At 32.6% G+C, this 24,056-nt stretch overlaps 1 protein-coding gene across 3 annotated transcripts in view; it reads right to left on the bottom strand.

Annotated features, from left to right (window-relative positions):
• The window catches only part of AP3B1 (adaptor related protein complex 3 subunit beta 1), a 263,662-nt gene that overhangs the window by 92,182 nt on the left and 147,424 nt on the right, over positions 1-24,056 (bottom strand). For all 3 annotated transcript variants that reach the window (XM_081280210.1, XM_081280208.1, XM_081280209.1), the window contains exons 16-19: positions 12,292-12,478; positions 11,214-11,344; positions 4,851-4,962; positions 1,785-1,956 (exon numbers count right to left, since the gene is read on the bottom strand). In XM_081280210.1, coding sequence (XP_081136336.1) covers positions 1,785-1,956; positions 4,851-4,962; positions 11,214-11,344; positions 12,292-12,478 — 602 coding nt within the window. The remainder of the gene's footprint in view (positions 1-1,784; positions 1,957-4,850; positions 4,963-11,213; positions 11,345-12,291; positions 12,479-24,056) is intronic.

Below are 24,056 nucleotides of genomic sequence, written 5' to 3'. Positions count from 1 at the left end.
AGAAGTAAAATATGAACTCTAGTTTGTGTTAGTTCAATGTATATTTTTTCCCCAATGCTAAACTATTTACTATCACATGGAAATATCTTCGAGTATAAAATTCAAATGGAGCCAGAAATAGTAATGAATAATAAAGGCTGACTTTTGAAGATATGTAAAGCTTATTAAGAGCTTCAAAAAAATTAACATACTGAAAATGTTAAAAAAAACAAGTTCTAAGAGATAGGCAGAAAGATACAGGGAGAGTAAATGATGGGGCAAGAGAAAAACTGATACTCCTTGAAATTGACTTTTATGGTAGAAATATGATTGCTCTTTATTAAAAATGAAGCTATGGCAACATGTAATTGTATATGAAGACTAAAAAATATGTTGTTTTTTCTCTCTGAGACAAGAATGGCCATTTATTATCTCCAATTCATTGTTTAAAGAAAAAAGTGAAAAATGTAAGGACTTAGAATGTATTCTGTTGTGTAATAAACAATTCTTTCAAATTCAAACAAAAGTCATTTTCTGAAAAAAATGAAACAATGATATGATTATAAATTCCTAGCATATTGACTTATGCTATCTGAAAAGATATTTCATGCATTGATCAAAACTTTCCCTTTCTAGAAACAAGATACTTTTGGTAAACCACATAGTCTGATGTTAAACCAAACATACAGAATTTCTCTCTAAGATAAGCCTGTTACAAACCAAGCAGCTCTTCTGCTGCAAAAAGTCAATGGTTCTAAATATACTTAGCTTCTAGCATTTAAGATAAGATTTTAAAGGTAAAAGTGTTATTTTATTATGCATCACTCAATTTTGATGGTAATTATTGTTTACCTTACTGCTTAGAGTTTCAGATGTTAATCTAATGAAAAGAATTTACTGGTAACTAGGTTTTTAACTTTGCAATGATGAAAAGCCTGTATTAATTTAACCTACAGATTTCATTTGTTCTGAACAGGAAAAACAATATAAATCACTTTTAAAATCATTAAATCCTGACTTAAATTAATAAAGTCATAATTAGGGCATTATGCTGTGTTTGTTATGGAAGTGGCAGGGCGAGCTGCTTTAATTACTGTCTGTAATAAAAGGAGCAGAGAGCGTACTGCGCCCCAATCAGTGCTGTCAGCCACGACTGAGCCGAGCTGCAAGCTCATCAAGTGAGCGGGCAGCAGGCTCCCAGGGAAAGGGCCATCATGTCAGCAGAGGCCACTCGATGACAGCAGTGGGGAAAACAGAGTCACACAATTCAAGTTATTAGCCCCAATTACTCAAAATTTTAATGACACTTCAATACACGATAATGTTGTTGATAATGGGAGATCTTAAAAAGCGCTAACACTTAAATATCTTATGACCGTCTTCCTTCACAGCCTTTGACTCTAATATTTGGATCATAATCTTTTTAATATAACATTATTTAGAAAAATCAATTGTCTTAGTTACATAATGGCAAAGTGTTGAAGGATTTAATTTTAGCCCTCAGCAAAATTGCTACAAAAGGTAATTAAGTGTTTCATGCCTACTGCTTGATCACTTAACTCAGCTTTCCAAGGTTATACCAATTTTCAAAATGTAACCCTAAGATTTGTTCAAGTTCAAAATTAAATCTAAGCATTGTAAGTACTGGAGTAATGTGAACTAGTAGCACTGCATTTAAAAAGATTTAATATCTGTTTTGAGAGAAAATACAGAGATATTTTCTTACTCTTTCAATCAATAGGAAATATCTGTGGAGAACATACCACAGAATATTCTTTGAAGGAAATGCTGAAAAAATAATTTACCTTTTCCCTTTGTTTTTTGAATTCCTCGTGGCCATTCTTTTGTTTTCTGCTTCAGACTCATCTCCGCTCTCACTCTCTTCCTCACTAGAGGAACCCTCACTGCTGTCCTCACTACTGTCTTCTTCCTCTTCACTTCCGCCTCCTTCTCCACTGTCACTTCCAGATTCACTCTCTGAAAAACATACCCAGAAGTTCTCTGAGTTACAGCCATTGAATCATGTGTGAGGACACCTGTAACTGTCAGTACTGATCACAAAGAAAACCAGACACTGTTGCCTTTTAGTAGTGTGGACCTCACTCATTCAAACACTTCTATTTCTGCACCCTGTTTGTTCAGATCTACGGGTTTCCACAGGAGGGTGAGCTTGAAGGAATCAAACAGAGAGAAGATGCTCTGATAATGGGTAGAGAAAAACAAAGCAAGATGAACCAAATAAAGCAAATTTGAGGCAGTCTCATTTTTCATCACAACCATAAGTATCTAGCTATGGCATTAAGGATAAAGAATTAATTTAAAATTATTCTATTTATAATGGGAATTTTTATTTAGAGAAAAAGAAGGCAATAGTTTAATCTTATTAGGAATAAACTTTGAGAGGGTACCAAGCCATCCTAATCATCCCCCAAAATTCTGAATTCAAGGACAATAAGCAAAATAAACAACTAAAGAGTTATTGTTTATTTTAGCTAACATGGGACACATAGGTCTAAAAGATCATAAATTATGGTACACTAAGAGTCTGCAGAAGTGATTCATAGATTATCCTTATGTATATTTTTAAAATGAAGTTTAATATTTTTACTATTTAAAATGAGTACAAATGTAGAGCTGTACACTAGAAAAAAGGACACTCTTGCCCATACCCATGATCAATGTGATGTAGCACACTTACACAGAAACATAATCAGCAATTAAACATTATTCTAATACGTTTGTAACATCTACTTCATGAAGAATCTTTTCTGTATTACAGTGAAAAGCTAGGGTTCTCAAGTGGGAATGTTCAGGTTCAAATCCTGACATTATCACTAACTAGCTATAGGACTGAGCAAGCACCAGGTGTGGTGGTAAGCATGCCTATGATCTCAGCAGCTCGGAAGGCTGAGGCAGGAGGATTGAAAGTTCAAATCCAGTCTCAGCAACTTAAGTTGGCCTAAGCTACTCAGTAAGACCCTGTCTCAAAATAAGATACTTAAAAAAAAAAAAAAAAAAAAAAGGCTGGAGATGTGGCTCAGTGGTTAAGAAGCCCTGGGTTTAATCCCCAGTACCAAAAAAAAAAAAAAAAAAAAGACTGTGTAACTTATTTAATCTCTCTGGGTCTCAGTCACCTTTTCAACAAATGTGAATACTACTATCTAGCTACTTCACAGAGGTGTTGAGAAGACTCCGTGATTTGAAATAAGTCAAGGTGAACAGAACACAACGTGGACTACTCATACTCAACATCTTTTATAAAGAGTAAAATTTATTTATGCAAACTTTACTAAAGCAAAACAAAACTGTTAAAGATATTTTGAATGTGTCATCATGTCAAAGTTATATACATGTACATATTAAATCAGCTAACTAGCTTATAATAGAAAAAATTAGAAGAAATAACATCATCTATGTTTCTATCTCAAAATATCACATGGGAGTTCCACATGAATAGGGGTCCAGCTCACTTCAGGAAGTAATGTTTAAACCTAGATGTCCTTCAGTAGATGAATGGATAAAGAAAATGTGGCATATATATACAAATGGAATATTATTCAGCATTAAAAGAGAATGAAATCATGGCATTTGCAGCTAAATGGACAGAGTTGGAAAATATAATGCTAAGTGAAGTTAGCCAATCCCAAAAAACCAAACGCCAAATGTTTTCTCTAATTTAAGGATCTGATTCATAATGGGGTTTGGGGGGGTGCATGGGAAGATTAGATGATCTCTAGGTAGGGCAAAGGCGAGGGGGAAAAAGGGAGGGGGTATGGGGGCAGAAAAGACTGTGAAATGAGATGGACATCACTACCCTAAGTACATGTATAAAGACACAAATGGTGTGACTCTACTTTGTGGACAACCAGAGATATGAAAAATTGTACTCTATATGTATACTATAAATTATAATTCACTCTGCTGTCATATATAACAAATTAAAATTAAAAAATAAAAAAAATTACAAGTTACTAAGATCCTTGAGGAAATAACAAATAAGAAAAAGAAAGAAAGATCCTTGAGGAAATTTGTTTATTCTCAAAAAGTGCTGTTTGCTAGAAAACCAATCTCCTAACTTGTAAGAGAAAAGATTTTGTTTTCCTGTAGTAACTATAGCAGAACTACAATACACTACTTGGACTCACTACTATATATAAAAGACTACCTAGGAAACAGTCATGAGCTTATGAATGAATGCGACAAAATGTAAAATGAAAGGTGTAAAATGTATAAAAACTGTATAAAATGAAAAAGTGCAAGCTTAACTATAGAAACAGATCTTTCTCACTAGTCTGCATCACCCTTGAAATTCCATATTTTTTAGAAATAATTTTTTGTGGGCTGAGTTCCTTTTTCCACATTTGGGTTTACAAAATCAGAGTGTAATACATCTCAGATTAATTTATCAGATATTGAAAATGAAGACTTTGACAAGGGAAATGGGGAAAAAATAATGAATTATCTTAGAATAAGACAGGGATAACCAAGTAATAGTGAGGGGGCCTGGTTCTCCAAGGAATGAAAGTTTTAAAGAAAGTTGGCTGTCATTTGTTGTATAAATCATGCACAGAATTTCAGTAATGAAGGGATTTAAAAAAACAACCAACTATACCCCTTCATCTATTAGATATAAAGAAAGGTAGGTGCCTTATTCAATTTGCAAAGCTGGGACCCAGGACTTCTGAATTCTTCCTATTTAGAATTTGTTTCATTGTATATGAACGCCCTCAATCTTTTAAGCTCTCAAGAGAACATTCTATTATGTCTTGAATTTAGACACAGGCTGGAAGATGGAAGAGAGGAAAAGATAAAAGGAGTTTATATGTAACCTAAAATATGAGTAATATATTTCAATATATTATAAAATTCACCACTATCACTGCTGCTGCTATCAGAAGACTCCTCTTCTTCCTCAGATTCAGAGTAAAATTTCTTAGCAGGATTTTCTTTCTTTGCTTTTCCTGTTGGGGTCCATTCTTTTGCCTGTTTGCACAAAAAAAAATAAAGTTAATACAAATGAAAACTCATTCAGAGATTCAGACTTCTGGCAAGTGTAATCCTTCAGAATCTACTGTGTACTCAGAAGAAAGTTTAAGCCCTCAACTTAGAAAGCATCTGTTAGAAGTGTTCGACATCTCTAGCAATTAGGGAATGCAAATCAAAACTTCATGAGATTTCATCTTGCTGCAGTCAGAATGGCAATTACAAAGAATACAAATAACAATAAATGTTGGCGAGGATGTGGGGGAAAAGATTATATATTGTTGGTGGGAATGCAAAGTAGTGCAACCATTCTAGAAAGCAGTAGGTAGAATTTTTCAAAAAACTAGAAATGGTACCATGATATGATCCAGCCATCCCACTCCTTAATATATATCCATAAAATTTAAAAGTCAGCATACTACGGTGATACAGTCATATCAATGATTACAACAGTACAATTCACAATAGCCAAGCTATGGAGCCAACCTACAAGCCCTTCAACAGATAAACAGATCAAGAAAATGTGGTATATATACACAATGGAGTATTATTCAGCACAAAGAAGAATGACATAATGGCATTTGCCAGTAAATGGATGAAACTAGAGACTATAATGCTCAGTGAAAAAAGCCAGTCCCAAAAAAGTCAAAGGTTGAATGTTTTCTCTTATAGGCAAAAGCTAATAGAAAATAAGTGTGTGTGTGGGGGGTGACTAGAAGAAAGATCAGTAGAATAGATGAAGGGGAGCTGAAATAAGGAAAGAATAATAGAATGAATCTGACCTAACTTTCCTATGTACATATATGAATATACCAGAATGAATTTCACCCTCATGTATATCCACAAGACACAATTAAAAAATAAAAAAAATATAAGTATGTGGCAGAAGACTTGGGGGAAGGGTATAAGAGGAAGGAGGGAAGAGAGAGGGGAAGTAGTGAGGACTAAATTAGAACAAAAATTATATTTCATGCTTTTATCATTTTGTCAAAATGAATCTTAATGTTATATACAACTAAAAAGAATCAATAAAAAGAAAAATAAGACACCCTGGTAGGAAGGTGGATCCACCTTACTACTAAAAAACCACAAACCCTCCCTCGAAGTCCATTGTGCTAAACCAGCTGTCTTATTTCACAGGCAATTTTAAACTTTTGTGTTTATTGGTCCATATAAGATTTAAACTATAGTAATTCAACCTAAAATGGTCAAGTGCAATTTGAGGTAGACACAGTAACTGCAATAAATTCAGGTTAAAGCCTTGACACTGAAGTAAAAGAGAGTAAAAGAAAATATTTAGTGTCAACAAAAATTGCCCTATCTCAATACCCTAAGCCTGACCTCTTTCTCTCATCCCCTAAACATGTAAACATTCAAGGAATCATTTCCCACCTTGGTCTGGACCATCTCTCTCGCAGGGATCACAGCCGCTGTCTCCTAACTGGTTGTCTTGCTTCTGCTCCCCTCCTACCCCATCTAGAGTTTGCTGAACATAGCAGCTAGAATCAATCTATTGAAACTTAAATCAGATCAAGCTCCTCTGTGGTTTGAAACCCTGCAACTGCTCTCCATTTCACACAGAAAAGAAGCCAAAGTCCTTACAAAAGCCTGCATGATCTGACATTTGCCTGTCCCTTTGTGACTGACCCTCCTTACTTGCCTCCTGGACTTCCCTTGGCTGCTCTCCCCCCAGCACACTTCAATCCAGCCACTTCCTACTGCTCCTCTGTGGGCCCAGGCTGCTCCACCGGCCTCACCTCTGCCTGCTTCCACTTCAACACCACCTTCCACCCCTTTAAAAATCACAGCATTTATTGCTTTCTGATATACTATGCAATGTCTGAATTTCTTTAGTATTACTGTTGGCTACCACTGATAGAGAAGATAAGCTTCTGGAGAGCAGAGATTTTTAATACTTTGTGACAATAAATAGTTGTTGTATTTTTAGCCTTTTAAAGGCTTCAATATTAAATTTAAAAATGTTTGGATTTTTAAAAAGGATGGATTTTGATGTATACTAAATATAGTGTTTGAAGGGGGCTAATATTATTAATTTTTTAATATTAATCCCCAAAATTCAATTGCCAAAATTGCTTTGATAATTGTGATCTTTTTAAATTTTTTTTTCATTTGTTCCAATTAGTTACACAAGACAGTAGAATGCATTTTGACACATCATATATAAATGGAGTATAACTTCTCATTCTTCTGGTTGTACATGATTTAGAGTTACACAGGTCATGTAATCATATATGCACATAGGGTAATAATGTCCGATTCATTCTACTATCATTCCCCCTTCTCTCCTCTCCCTTTACTTCCTTCTGTCTAATCCAAACTACCTCTATTCTCCCCCTCTTATTGTGAATTAACATCTGCATATCAAAGAAAACGGTAATTGTGTATATCATAAAAATTATGCTTCATATATGCTCTTAAAAATCAAGAAAATGAATTTTTCTAAAAAAAAGTCAAAATGGCTAACTCGTTAATTTAATACACTTTTAAATGAGTTTCTAATATGTGCCAGAGTACATATTGCGTTATAAAGGAATTTACAGCATGACACAGGTCCTTATTCCAGAATGGTTCTCACCACTGGTTGCACCTTAGAATCACCTAAGAATGTATTTTTAAAAACTAAACAAATAATAATTTTTTTAGAGAAAGAGAGAGAGAGAGAGAGAGAGAGAGAGAGAGAGAGAGAGAGAGAGAGAGAGAATTTTTTAATATTTATTTTTTTAGTTTTTGGTGAACACAACATCTTTATTTTATTTTTATGTTGTGCTGAGGATTGAACCCAGTGCCTAGCGCGAGCACGTTACCGCTTGAGCCACAACCCCAGCCCAACAAATAATAAAATATTAATACTAAAAAGTGATTCCTAAAGTTCATCTCCTGACATTCTAATTGATCTAGAGCAGGTGTAATACAGGTTTGTTTAGGCTGTCCATATGATTATACATGCAGCCATGGTTGGAAATCACATATGTAGAAGGCTTAAGGTATGCTGCTTAAAAAGACAAATTTCAGCTGGGTACACTGGCACACAGCTAAGGTAGGAGGACTACAAGTTCCAGGCCAGCCTGGGCAACTTAATAAAATCTATCTCAATAAAAAACAAAAAGGGCTGGGGATGTAGTCAGTGTACAGCACCCCTAGATGCAATCTCAAGTAGCAAAAAAGGATAAGCTTCAGTAACCCAGAAAAATACTGTATAGACAATAACAGTAAAAATTGCTTAAATAGGGGGCTAGGGTTGTGACTCAGTGGCAGAGAGCTTGCCTCGCACATGTGAGGCACTGGGTTCAATCCTCAGCACCACATAAAAATGAATAAACAAAGATATTGCATCCATCTATAACTAAAAAAATATTTTTTAAAAAAATTGCTTAAATATATTTGAATAATGTACTTAAGATCAGTATTACTGCCTTTTTTATACATTTTAAATGTTTCTAATATGAATTCTATAAACGAAGGTCCCTTATATTTAAGTCCATGTTTTTTCTTAAATCTAAATGTACTTTCCTAATGTCTGGTAAAAAGTTTGTCAGTCAACAACTTAAGGGAAAATGGGCTCCTATGCTAAAAGGGGCATATTTTCTTGACACGGCCACAAACTTTAGTCACAGAATTTCAGTATTAAAGTACCAAAGACTAATAATAATATTTGAATTTTTGTTATGGAATTCTGTTCCTCATTCTAAACAAAAGAAATAACAGGAAAAAGAGGAAGAGAGGCACCAATTTGAAAGTTCTTATGAAAGATGAAATACTGATTGTTATTCTCTTTATAAAACAAAATACTGCTGGTGTACAAAGACAGTCTTTTATAAAAGGAGACGAACTATGCCAAAGAGGTCTAAAGGATCTTCAAAACTAGTACCATAATATAAATATACATTATATCCTGGAAATGGTGGTGTGTAATTCAAAGTGACTTCTAGTGTAAATCTTAGTAGGTTTCCTGTTATTTTGATTAAGATATCAGATTATCTAAACCTAGGCCATTTTTCCTACTAAGTTGTTATTTCACAGTAATAAGATTTGACCCTACAAAATCACTTTATAGCAAACTTGGAATAACAGAGTATCTATGTGCATAAAACATTGGTATGACTTTGGAGAGAGAACGAGTTAGAGAGGCAAGAAAGATGATTTGAATATTACTTTCTGCACTGTTACTGATGCATTTGAGAACAGAACTCGCCATATTATTTTTATATTTAATTGTATCCCGAGTAGTATAATTTTAAGCCAATATGTTTCAGAGACCAATAGATTGAAGCTGCTTTCTGCATGGCATCAACGGACAGTGACAGTTCTCTTCAACTTGGTTCCATCAGTTATAATTATTCTCCATAAGTTATCAATTATTAATTTCACGAATGTAGTCAGCAAAATGAAAAAGAAATCAATTTGTTGAACTGGACAGATGAAATGAACATAAGAAAATAGGTTATTTAAGTACTGTCCCTATAAGGTAGTTAATGCATAGAAGAACACATGAAAATGGAAGAAGCCAGCCAACCAACCAATCTATCAGCCAATATAAGGATACTGCTGAGAGCAAATTAAATTGCATAGCATTGCTATCAATTTCTGAGAAGATAAACCTTTTTCAGGGGAGGAATAAAACAGCAGGAAGGTGAGGAGAGGGTAGATGTAATGGAAGAGAAAAAGATGGTTCTACTTGGGTCAAAATATTATGTACCCAATAATGGAAAAGAACAGAAGCACAAAAACAACAAACAGCCATAATAAGAAATTAGGAGACAGAGTATATCTGTAGAAAGATACATAACAAGAACAATTTTGTCATATTCTAGTAGTTGCACACACAAAAAAGGAAATGCTTTGAAGAGTAAGAATATGTAGATCTGAGAGAAAATCAACAAATTTAGTTGTAAGGAGAAACAGGTGCAACTAGTTTTCATAACTTTTACATTTTTTCTTCACTAATCTCTAAATAGAAATAATGTGTCACAACATGAAACTGATGATGCTAAGTACCAAGAATAAGAAAACAGATTTGTAAACATTCTCTCTTCATGTTACATGATTCAATGTAGTAAAAGCACAGACAGTGGAATCAGACAGACCTGGGTTAAGATACCTGTCCTATCACTTGTGAGCTATGTGAACTTGGGCAATTTACTGAGGTTCTCTGTGCCTTGGTTTCCTCATATGTGAAATGGTGCTAACAATTATGAGGCTTAAACAAGATAATGCTTGTCAAACATCATGGTATACTGCCAGGGTTTGACAAAGTTAATATTAGCTATGATTGATTCTGACCATGTTCCAATAGCTAGGATAAATTTCAGTACTTACATATTTCTCAGAGTAATCAAATTCCATGGCTACACTCATTATTAAAATTATATCTAAAATATTAAAGATTCTCTTCAATTGTATATGGAAAAGTTAACAGCAAGGAGGTTAACTAACTTTCACAGAATTTAGTGGCAAAGAACTCTGGTTATCTGAATTGTAGTTTTCTACTGGAAAAACATCCAGAATATAATTCTTAATTGCTTTTTTTAAATTAATTCTACTTTAAAAAGTATTGATTATATTCCATATAACCAATTTCTAAATACAATCAAAAGGCCTCTCTCCTTATTTCTCTTGTGCAAAGAAGAAATATAATATTTGGAAAGAATATTCATTGCTTTAACCTCATGGCCAGTATTTTAAAAAGCTGTAGAAAAACAGCATTTGCTCTTTTATACAAAAGTAACATATTATTTATTTTTATTGTGACCTTGTCAAAGGACAATTCTGGTACACAATGCTCCTGTTTATGTTTAGGCTTCACTTAAAACAGGTTCATCATAAAATCCAGAAGAACACTTTGTATGTTATTTCTGGAAAAGAACAGCAAAAATTATTTAGGAAAACACTGACAGGAAGCTTACAAATCTCTAACAAAGTAGAAAAAGATCAATCCAATGAAACTAAATACCCTAGAAATTGGATCTATATAGCTATAAATGCAATCGCACAAATGTGGGTGGCACTGATGCCGAGAATTCAACTCTTTCCTTGAAGAAGGGAACAGTACTCATATAATGGCACAGGATTGCTACAATATTTAGTTCCTATGAAGATGAGAGATAGCTAACACATTACTTTTAGAAATATTTTTCCATTTTCAACCCCCCAAAAAGCTTTTATATAAAACAATAGTTATCCTAGAATTTCCCGTTGTTTGAACAAAATTAATTTCAGAAAGGTCAACTTACCAACTCTATTACTTCTACATTTCTAACTGATGGGTCAGGTGCCACCTCTGGCCAATTAGATAATTCCAGGTACCCAGAAGCTTTAATATTGAGAGTATGAGATAAGGTGCCAAGCTGGAAATGATCCCTATCTATTAAAAATAGAGGAAAATATAAAATAAACAATATGAGCTGTATATAACAGAGAAGAATCATAATCAGAGCTCAAGGTAATTGGCATATTACCTCAAATGTCAAGGAATAAATATAAACTAGGAAGCTCTTCATAGGTCAAAAAACTGATTTCAGTCCATAGATTACAATAATCTCCCCCATAATGGTCAATAAAAAAGCTAATCAGTCAGTGTGTTTAGAGGTGTTGCTCTGAAATGTAGCTTCTCTAAAAATTACTTTACTGTGAATATTAAGAATGACAGCACAGTTAAACAATCCATATACATGTCTTGGCACAAACACTTCCAGAATTTTAATGGTTTTTCTATGAAACTGAATTGCTTTTTATAGCTTTAAGACAATTAAATAAACAATATGAAAACCAAGGAATATAATCACCTGATAGCAACTGGAATGGCTACTTGTTAAACTGATAATAATTTAATTAGTTTTTTTTAAAAAGCTGGGAAAAATAAGTTCCCTTTTTGAAAAACAATTTTAAATACAAAGGAATATTTGCATGATATAATTTCTCCTAGAAACATTGATATTAGTATACAAAGATTATTCAATTAGTAACAACTTACTATTGACTTGTAGTCCTTATAAAATAAACTACAAATTTAAAATAGAAATGGAGAAACATCTATAAAAACACAGCTTTATCTATTGTTCAGTAAGAATAAAAATCAGAAGATCTGAAATTATTTAAGTAAATAAAGTCTATACATATAAACTTTAACTAATATAAAACTTGCTCTAGAAAACAGATGAATGAATAGAAAGCACATTGTTCTTATATATCTATATATATCAATCATTCATATTTTCTAGGAGATAAATTCTAAGCACATTAGAAATGGGACAGGATGTCATAATTTCTTAGATAATGTATAGTTTGCAGTATATAGTCTGATAATATTACCTTTAAAAGGAGACTCAAGCAGTGGTGCAGGTTTTTGTGCTAGGAATATTTTTTTGGCATATTTACTTAAAGCTCCACTCTTCTCATTCGGAACAATAAGCTGCCTAATAAATCTTGTACGGTCTCTGATGTCGTAGTTTTGATCATACTTGCCGAGATTTAATATGTACTGGGTAAGCAATTTTGTCTGTTGGAAAAAAACAGAACAAGATGAGAATACAGTTATTTATGATTATTGATAACTCTGGATAAACATATTTAAAGACGTAATAAAAATGAATGGTTATGTCAAACAAATGTTGTTCCATAGGGAATATGCATTTCTAACACAGCAAATGGAATTTTGAAGCCAAAGCACATGTCCTCTTCTGTGTTGGGGAGGTGAATGCTGAGTACTGAGAAGCAGCCATGTGCTAGATTATTAAACTGCTGAAGTGGAAAGAAAGGCATCATTAAAAAAATAATCATATATGGCAAACCCGCTGAAGGGTCTACGTGAGAATAATGAATGTGGAAATACAACTAAAAACATGGCACTCAAAACTTAATCGGAAAAATATGCAGGACATCAAAACATCAGATAGTATTAGGGGGCTGGCAAACTGCTTCTCCTGAGGTGTGTTTTATGAAGAGATACTGTCCCTGGCATAAGCAGTGTCTGCACTCTGACTGCACTCAGTTACTTTACCCTGAATTATGACCCATTAAAGCAGACACATGAATCACTGAACTGGATTACTGCAAATTATTTGCAGTGCATTTAGCTGTTACTTTTTCATAAAAGCAAGCTGCTGATGCCCTCTAAAAACTAGGATAAAAGACTTCTTCCATTTTTCCCCCATGCTGCTTATAGCCTCTAGTAATATTGGTCATTTATTTATTTATGTAAGGGAACAACTTATTATAGTAGCTTTTACACCATAATAAGACTTCCTAAGTCAATTTTTGAATGTACTACATTAACATATATTGAGATAATTTTAATAATAATTAAACCAAAATTGAAATGTTAATAAAATAGGTTTGCATTTTAAACTATAGTTTTTTTTTTCTAATTGAAAAAGCAAAGCTTTAAATTAGAAGGCTACCCATGTACAATTTTAACTATAAGCTAAATACGATTCATAAAACATGGGAAAAATAAACTGAGAATAATAAATCACTTATATCAGGGCATTTTATACACATTAGAAAGAGATAAAAATAAAATCAATCAAGGTAGAAAGAACTAAAGACAATTCTAGAACAATAAGTCAAAGTACAGGAATAGTGTAGTAAACTCCTTTACAATAATAATTGGTTAAGATAATTGATTTGGGTAGAAAGCAACCTTCTTTCAGTAGCAGGGTATTAAAAAAGCATTAACCTAGTTTTATTAAAGTAGAATTACTTAAAAATACAAGTGAAAATGTTAATAGAGATTTTCTGAATTTGGTTATCAACAATTGCTATCCATGAATTACTATACCATGTTGGTTCAACTACAGATTTAAAAAAAAAATCTAGGATCCATTTTTAAAAGGAAATTAGCAAAATATTCACCAGATGAAGACTACAGCTCAACACTAGTTTAGAAAAAAGTGTGCTACACTGAAGTGTGCAAATATCTTGGTGATAAAATCTGGCAAACTCAGGTAAGCATTAGTTTTCTCAAATGTAGAATAAGAATTTACAGCTAGTTAACTCTAAAGTTCATTTGAGCATTGAGATTTAGAATTGGAGTAAAATAAATCAGAGACAGAAATTAAGTCTGTTAACTATAATGAACTAGTACAGTGATAAGTTTTGCTTATATTTCCTATCCTCAAAATTTTTAGAAAATTTAACTTTTTCAATATATTAACAGACACTGTTGGGAGTGAGATAAGGCAATTAAAGTAATTAAAATTAATATAACTTTACACTATATATTTATGACAGTAAAATTTATTATATTGATAAGCTTACAAAGCAGTTATGGTAAATGTATGCTCAAAATTTAAATTTCCTCATATGTAAAAGAATATCTGTGTACAATGATTCATTAAAACCACATGTAGAGTAATTTTTATCACAAATTGATATACAGTAATTAATTTCTTCATTGAATCTATTTCTAGTATCAAGATATTGGTATTTCTCTGAAGAATGTATTTTCATATAGTTATTATATCTTTAAAAAATAAAATTACTAAAAACCTTTTCAAAATTGAATTTTATTATTAGTAATTATAAAACTGTTGGTATTTTCAATGTACTCTTCTTTGTACGCAATATTTTTAATAAATAAAATATATTCCTTAGAAGTATTTTTGAACAACGTGGGAAGTTTACAGAAAATTCTGTTGAATGAAAGATATTCTCAGCCAAGTGCAGTGGTGCATGCCTGTAATCCCAGAGGCTCTGGAGGCTGAGACAGGAGGATTGTGAGTTCAAAGCCAGGCTAAGCAATGGTGAGGGGCTAAAAAAATACAAAAAATAGGGCTTGGGATGCAGTTCAGTGGCCAAGTGCCCTCTGACTTCAATCCCTGGTACGAAAAAAAAAAAAAAAGAAAGAAAGAAAGAAAGAAAGAAAGAAAGAAAGAAAGAAAGAAAGAAAGAAAGAAAGAAAGAAAGTCTGTCTCAAGTCTCATGTTGAAATCTGTATTTCAAACTCAAAATATTTTTACTTTCCCCCCTTTAGATGATAAGTTTTTACAATAATTTTTATGGGATGAAACTGTTTCAAATAATACTTTATCTTTTAAAATATTTCACCAAATTCAGATACTATAAAATCAATCTCTATTTCATTCTAATACAAAAAATAAACTTACCTAAAAATAGCTCTATCAAGGTATATAAAGGTAAACATTTTCAGGGACATTAAGAAAAAAAACAATATTCAATTACTTTAATGTCATTGTTTTTTGATAAAATTTTCAAAACAAACTTTGGCAATGTGGAAAATTAGTTTCATGTGCTATTTGAACAATCACCACACTTCCATTAGTCATGAGTATAGACTTAAATTAAGCACTCTGGGAATGGTGTATAGAATTTAGTAGGCATTCATACATTTTAGAAAAAGAAACAACAGATAACCAGGTATTAGGAAAAGGGGAAAACTGAATTCTTATGAAAATTCATTTATTCCTTTTGTTGCAGAACCAATTAAAAATATAAATTATATCAGGTCAAAGAAAAACATGCTAGGAGAGCATTTTCCAATAATTTAAGGGTTTTAGGATAGCAAAAAAGTAATGTAAAAATGTCTGTTTTTCAAGTTGTAATACAGAAAATTTGGAGAGGACAGAAATGTTTGAAAATGAAAATAATCATTATCAATTTATTACCAGAACACACTGTCAATATTTTACTATATTTTCTTCTAGTGTTTTGTATTGCCACCTATATATACATTATTTAATGATTTGGGCATCATTTTAACAGAGATTCATACCTTAATTGTCTATAGTATCTTTGAACACATGAAACTGTGTTCAAAGATAATCCTATTAACTGTAGGATATACCATACATTGTAACTAATTAAAATAAATAAATAAATCTATTATAGACATTGATGTTTCTTCCAGTGCTTCACTTAATCATAAAAATATTAATCTGTTACTAAATATTTGCTTCATAGCCCCCCTTATCCTCCTATTCAACCCTTTCTCCCTCCATCCCCCTAATGAGAACACTTCCTAATAAACTTCCTGCATCCAAAAACAAAACAAAAAAAAAAACTATCAAAAATCTTCACAATAGTTGATATAGTGCAAATGGCAGAATGTCTCATTTAATTCTTGTGCTTTCATGGTTTAATATGTTAAGTTCTTCCCTTGTATTTACACAGATAAACTTCAAAGTCTTCCTGGTTCGCAAACTTTGTTGCCAACAATTGTTATGTGCTACAATTTTCAAAAGCTGAAGGTTTTGTATTTTATTCAGTAACACTTTCAGGATTTCCACATAATTTTGAACTAAACCCTAACCAATATACATAAGATTCACTTATCAATTAAATTAAAAGCCAATGTTCTTCACAAAATTTTTCACTTCAAAATATTTAATATTTCTAAAATCTTGCTGAGAACATGCAGCAGAGAATGTGTAACATCAACTTCATTATAAGAACTTGGTAGTTCAGTTAAACTGTATATCCTAGCATCAGTTAATATGACCACTACTGTTTATTTCAATTGGTTGAACAAGCAGTGTCTGCCTGCACCAGCACTAAGTCTCAAAACAATTCTGTTCCACACTTTTCTTAATTTAATAAGAACACTGATTTTACCATGACAACATCCTTTCAGCAAAAACAAATGATTTTATCTTCAATATTGTTTTTTTAAATTTATAATAGAATTTACAGCATTTTGACAGGATAAACTTCTGAAAGCTTTACTCTGATTCCATTTGTAGCACTAAAAGAATGAACATGCAAATGCTCGTTAGAATTAATTGACTCTCTATTTCAAAAACAGTGGTTGCACCTTTTTTCTACTTTTTTCTACTTCAACACACAACTATTCCTTCCATTTTCACACATGCAAATTAAAACTTGAAGTAAAAAATGAAAAATTAATTTTTTAAAATTGTTCTAAATGAGATCATGTTTCATGGGCAGTTTATATACATGGTCTATATCTTTACACATTACATTGTTATCTTGAGGCATAATCTTCTTAAAATAACTCCAGTAAATTCTTAAATAGACATCAATTCCTTCTTAGTAAATCTGCGTGCAGTCAGTGACACTACAACTCTTTGAGTAGACAGTAACATTCTGTATATGTTAAGTACTGAAATAGAAACTCAGCACTTCATTCTTCATTAAATGAACACTTCAATCTTTAAAAATCTATTGCTGATGAGTTTATAACAAGACAAAAAGAGCTGACAAATAACAAGTTTTAGATTTACTCTATACAATTATAAAAAATATATTGCAAATATTATAATGTATAATAATAATAAATGACAAACTACTATAGCAAAAATGCTTTGATCATTACCTCCTGCACATATTTCCCTTGTAACCAACCACCCATGCTTTCCTGACTCCACCCACTGGCATCCTAGAGTGCCATGAATCTCAAAGGTCTTGGCACAGTATGCTGGTACATCAAGTTGCTAGCAGAAGAACACGGTTAAATATTCATCTCCACCACCAAGAAAGTAAAAGACTGACAAAGCTTTCTCCACTAGCCTTGTCAGAGTGCTTTCATTTTTATTTGCATGCTACTCTAAAAAGGAGAAGTTAGTTATGATATGTACATAGAAAGAGTTGGAAAAACAAAGTCTTTCAGATTAAAATGAAATTTCTATTCACAGCACTTGTGTCTTATATACCACAAGACAACCATGGCAGAAGCTGAAAGCTCAATGTGGAGTCTACAAATATAACTGGTCTTATTTTGATGCAACTATTATTAAGGTGGAAACTTAATAAAATTCATTATTTAAAATAACTTCTCAAGACATCGGTATCATATTTTACCTAAGTGCTCTAATAATTAATAAGCTGGTAAATATTTATTCATAAAATAGCGTTCTTTGTAATGCAGTAATGCATCACATAATAATGAGGATACATTCTGAGAAATGCATCACATGACTTAATAGTTGTATGATCAGAGAGTATTCATACACAATATAACTATATTGTCACTAGGCAAAATATCTTATGGGACTACTGTCATATATATGTTCTGCCACTGACCAAATGTCATTATGCGTTGCACGATTGTAGTTTATAAGTCAGCACAAAAATAACAACAACAACAAAAAGGTCATTTAAAACAGTTCTAAAATCAGCTTTCAGAAACCCTTTAAGGAATACTAGAAAAAACACAGAATTCAGCTTTCAACATAGTGAAGATTAAAACTGGTTCCATTTGTTGTTATTTTTAAACACTAAACCACATTCCTAGCTCTTTTTAAATTTTTTTTTTTTGAGACAGGATCTGGCTAAGTTACTCAGAGCCTCACTAAATTGCTGAGGCTGGCTTAGCCTACCAAGCCACTGGGATTACAGGTATGTGCCAACATTAGTGTGATTTATAACATTATTTCCAAAACATATTCAGTGAAAAAGTTTGCTAAAGTATATGAAATATTTATACAAAATTTCAAAAGTGAAAAACAATAATATATTGTTTATTAATACATATTCAAATAATAAAAATATAAAACATGCATGATTAATTGAAACACACCAGTAATATGGTAAAGGTTGTCAATGGAGAAGAAAGGAAGATGTGAACAAGGGCTTAAAGTTTTAGTTCTACCTCTTATGTTCCTTTTTAAAAGAGTGACAAATATGGCCAATGCTGACATCAATTTAATCTTAGTGGAGAATATACATACATATTTATCCTATCATGTACTTTCCATAGGATTACAATATTTAATAGTAAAAAATAAAAGCATGAGCTCAGTAAAACATTATGTTACTTATCATTAGATTTAAGATAGCAAACAAAGTTTTTAAAAAGCATCCTTTATTCATCAACTTAACAGCTATTAATTAGTTTAATCAAATCCTAGCTTTCTGCCTCACACTTGAATGGACTATTTCAATTAAGTCATACTTCACATTTTGTCTTAAGAGCTCTAGATATCAGCAATTGCAACTAGTTTGAAAGCCCTTTAACATTTTCCCCTAAATAACAGTGAAGTTATTCCACCGTGAGCATATTCGAACAGTATTTTCTATTCTTGATATTTACTTCTAACTTGGTTTTTTTTTTCTCCTCTATGAACTACCAAAGAGGAGTTTCAGCATTCTTTTCTCAGTAGGATAAGCTCAAATAAGTGTACTTCCAAAAAGGCGGGGGGAGGGGGATTTTCAGTAACTACACTAGTTTTTTATTGTAAATAATGATTTTCCCGGAGAAAAACCTAGCCCTTGGCTAACAGTGTAAACCAGAGTTCAAAAACAGCAGGGTAACTAACATGAACTAGGCACTATTCTGTGTCAGGAAATCTAAGCATTTTACATGGGCTGTCTCATTTGATCCTCAAAACAACTTTGTGAGGTAGGTACAGTCAGTTCTGCTCTAATGCTTGTTTTGAAAATGTGCATTTGTTCCAACTGAGTTGATGTATTACAGAGCAATTTGATCATAATGTGAATTTTGTGTGTGATTTCTTCTGCAAGAAACACTAGGTAAAGGTAGAAAAATGCACCCAGTTGAACTGGGCTGCCAAGGAATATATAAAACATACACAGCTCACATAACAACTCAGGTGTTTACATCTACATATGTTATGGGCCATACCACATTTGGTGGTGTGACTTTCCATTCAATTTCAGATTAACTTCCTTCTGCCACTTACCTACAAGTACAACCTACCAACACCCACTTCCACTTGCAACCTCAGGTCTTTTTCAAGAAAACAAACTGTATTCACAATAATTTTTATATATTTCTTAGCTAATAATATGTGTAAAATTGTGCTCTTTAGCATGTACTTTTTAAGAAAATATCACCAGTGAAGTTTTTGAGTGTTGTGATTCTAGCTACATTTTTTCCCAATAATCCCTGTTTTTTATTGTGTGATTGTGTACAGTAAGATGATTTTTAGGAGCATATGTTACAATATGACAAAATTAACTATACTGTTCAAATTACCACTTTACAGATGAGGAAACTAAGTCATAGGTTATATAATTTGTCCAAAGTATGTAGCACAGCAGGATCTGAAGCTAGACTATCTAACTTAAGGCCTGCACTCTTCATTGCTACTTGCCTCCCATAATTGAAACCAAACAGTTCTATGGTAAGTCATCATACACAGTTCATTAAAAACTGCTTTCCAAATGCAATATCCACCTGATAGGGCCCACAGTTAGAAAATTTCAGCATACAGAAGTTTACCGTAAAAAGCTTAAACACTATGTAACACATTAAATAAAAACAAAAAAACTACTGAAGCAGCTTTATAACCCTATACCAAAAGATAAAATATTAAGTATTGGAGAATATATACTACTCAAAATAGACAAGGTGTAGAATTTGATTCTTTTATAGTATCTATTTCTCTCATGAGATATCTTATCATTTCATTCACTGAGAGCATTTTTCTTTATTTCAATGGTCACATTTTTTTCATAGTTGCTTCAAAATGTTAGTTGATAAATTCTAATGTCTAAATCACAATGAGTTTGGTTTCTATTATTTTTTTCCTTAAAAATTGATCATACTTTCCTGGTCATATCTTCTTTTTTTGTGTGGTTAAACAGCATAAAATTTACCACTTAAATTACTTTTAAGTATACAGATCAGTAGCAATAAGAACATTTATATTATTGTGAAACTACTACCAACATCCATCTGTAGAACTTTTCCACCATCCTAAACTGAAACACCACCCATTAAATAATAATTTCCCATTCTGGTGGCTCCTATGTTCAGTAATTTTGGACTGTTTCTTGGATACAATGTTATATTGTAGAAACCCTGAAAATTATCATACTCTTTGGATTAGCATTGGGTTTTTGTTTGTTTTAGCAGGGATTAGCCTGGCCCTATTCAAGGTGCAAACTCTGATTCGAATTTTTTTAAAAATATATTTTTAGTTGTAGATGAACACAATACCTTTACTTTATTCATTTTTATATGGTGCAGGAATTGAATCCAGTGCCTCACGCATGCTCAGCACGCGCTCTACCACTGAGCCACAACTCCAGGCCCTCAGTTTCCAATTTCTGTTCCATTCTTTTAGCCTTAATTGTGCTGCTCCGAATCTGCCCTGTATAGGTGTGGTTTAGGAGTCAGTCAGAAATCTGGGCAAGGTTAATCACAGATCTTGAGGCTCCTCCACTCTTGATTATCTTCTTTCTAGAAGTTTTCCTTAACTTTCCAGTGTATGTTTTCTTGAAATCTTGTCCTTTACATCTTCACAGCACAAGGACTATAGGTTTCCTTTTGGAGTTTTAGTCTTTGTATATAATGCTAACCGCAGTTTATCCTTTGGATAAATGCCATAAAAGCAGAAAAAAAAATCACACTACGCCACCCACTTCTTCCAAGAATTAATTTCCCTTCAGTATCTTATTGTTTTTGCTTTCTTTACTCTTTTGTATTTTCAGGCTGTTGTGTTTGCTTATTCATTTTGATTTATATTTTTCCAGAGGGTTTTTTATTTTGGTGCTGTTGTTATCTATGTTAAGATCAAACTAATATGAGTTTACTTAGCCATACTGAAAGCAGACTACTGACTTATTCTAAAATTCCTTTTAATATTGGGTAAAAACATTTTAAAGTAGTGAAGCTTATTATTTAATTATTCGTTAAGCACACAAATACATATAATGTGCTAAATTTTATGAAAATAAACTAAGACATTCTCTAAAACTAAATAATCTAATGAAAATTCTAAGAATGTTGACTGAGATATCCAGACCCTAAGAAATAAAGTCTATGAGTAATTATCAATATTTCATGAAAAGCAGCCTCAGAACACTAGCCTGGTTTCCCTAGTTCAGTTTTAAAGATGGCTAAAATAAACAAGAGAACTTTTTTTTTATATTTTGGTGAGTTATCATTTTAATTTCTGTTTCCTATTCAATGACACATACAACTAAAAAGTTGCATGTGTTATGACACATACAACTAAAAAGTGCTATCAATTTGATGGTGCTTAAAACCACTCTTCAATATTAATTTTCACTGATTAATTTTCTCAACCTCATTTTCTTGAGAAGTGAGAAATATTAGAGAACAGAGTACAATCTTACAGGATACTTCAACCATCTGCTTTTATATTTAATCATTTAAAAATAACAAGTTATGTGAAAAATTTAAAGATACTTTAAAAATCACTGCATTTTCATCTCTGGGTGGTAAAGCCTACTGTGGTTATCTAGAGGTGTCATTCTAAAATATACAACACTTCAGAAGCTGAGATCCCAAACTCCCATTAATAATACTGCTCAAGGAAAAAAATCTGAGTGCCAACATATTGTCTTTCAATTCACTGAAAAAAAAAAAAAAGAATTGAACATATTCTATAATTTCTAAATAAGGAGTGCTATACTGCATTATTGGTTATTTATAGCTATGAAGAAAAGGGTCAGTGAAAGAACCTTTATTTAGTTTTTTTCAGTATAGATTAGCATACTATTTTATATCACTTTTATAATAATCTGTAAGCCATCTCTTTCTCTCTTTCTCCCTCCCCCCGACACACACACACACACACACACACACACACACACACACACACAGTTGGCCAAACCAAATAGAAAGTCACAATATTCTAGGTGCCATATGGTACATATGACTTGTACCATACCACATGGATTTAGAACACAGGGCGTTAACCCTGAAACTTACTATTTTATCAATAAACACAAAACTCAACAGCAAACACAGATCTTTCTATCACTCATATATTTTTTATGTATCTCATTGCCTGAAGAAATCTATAAGACACTTGGAAATGATTACCTAGTTTCTTTGAAAGATGACTTAAAATGGAATGATTAAATTTAAATCATGAAAATATGTTCCAACAATTATAATTATCTGATTACAAACCTTGTATACCAAATCAACCAAAGCTGCAATAATAAAACTCACATCAAATTAGGGATGAAAAACATCCCAAAGTCTACGGAAATGAATCTGAGGATTATAAAAGGTAAACACCAGCTTTCTAGAGAATGGATAATGACTTATGGGCAAGCAAAGGCACACAACTGGAGACAGACACACACAGCAAACACACACACAAAGAGATAAAACAGATGAAAGAGACACTGAACTGCAATAGAGAGTCAGAGTGATAAAAGACTGAAGGGTGTCAGAACTAGAGAAAGGTAGAGAGCTTTAGGGAGGGGGTCAAATAGAAAGAAATAGAAAAAGAAAATCACAAAGGCAAAAGCTAGATACAGAGAGAAAGGGAAACATTGAGATAGGAGCATAAGGCCTACTGTGATACCTAGCTGTGAGTGTGCAAGAATCCTTTTTCAATCTTATTAAATAGGCAAGTCCTTTATCCATGAAAAATAGCAATTCAGATACAGAATAAAAGATGGAACAGTTTCCATTTCGTATGTAAAGGAACAAAATGACTCCTTTAGCCAATGGTTGCTTACTAGACTTAAATGTATTCTAAACTACAAATCTGGTAAATTATCCCACCACTGAGAAGTTTTAAGTGTTTTCCCTTTTACCTATAGAACAAGGTCCCTAAACTTGACAGAGCATATGAGCTCAAACTGCCTAATATCTTAGCCCCTTTTATAACAAAATACCATAGACCGGGAAGACTATAAACAATAGAAATTCATTTATCATGGTTTTGGAGACTAGAAAATCCAAGATCAAGGCATATATAGATTTGTGCCTGGTGATGGCCTGTGTTATAGATGGTGCCTTCTCACTGTGTTCTCATAGAGTATAGAAGAAGCAAGTGAGCTCTAAGGCGTCTCTTTTATAAGGGTCCTAAATCCATTCATAAGAGCTCTACTCTCATGATCTAATTACCCACCAAGACCCTAACACCATCATACTGGTGAAGTATTAACACATTAATGGGAGGGGAGCAGCGCACAAACATTTCGATCAGAGCACTTACCTTTCCAGACTCACCTTAAAAGTTTCCCCCAAACCTCAACCTATCTTATGGTTCTGACCCTCTGCATTCCTCTTTCCTTATTCTATATAGTAAAGCATTCCTTACAAGCTCTTAGTCAATTATCTTATCCTTTATGAAAGTTTGTCTAACCTCCTTCCTCCTACTTTAGATCTTCAATACCTCCCCTGAAGTTTCACTGTATTTCAATAC

This window comes from Spermophilus citellus, assembly GCF_964194105.1.
Source record: "Spermophilus citellus genome assembly, chromosome: 1".
Classification (NCBI taxonomy): Eukaryota; Metazoa; Chordata; class Mammalia; order Rodentia; family Sciuridae; genus Spermophilus; species Spermophilus citellus.
This window is presented reverse-complemented; position numbering and strand designations above follow the sequence as displayed.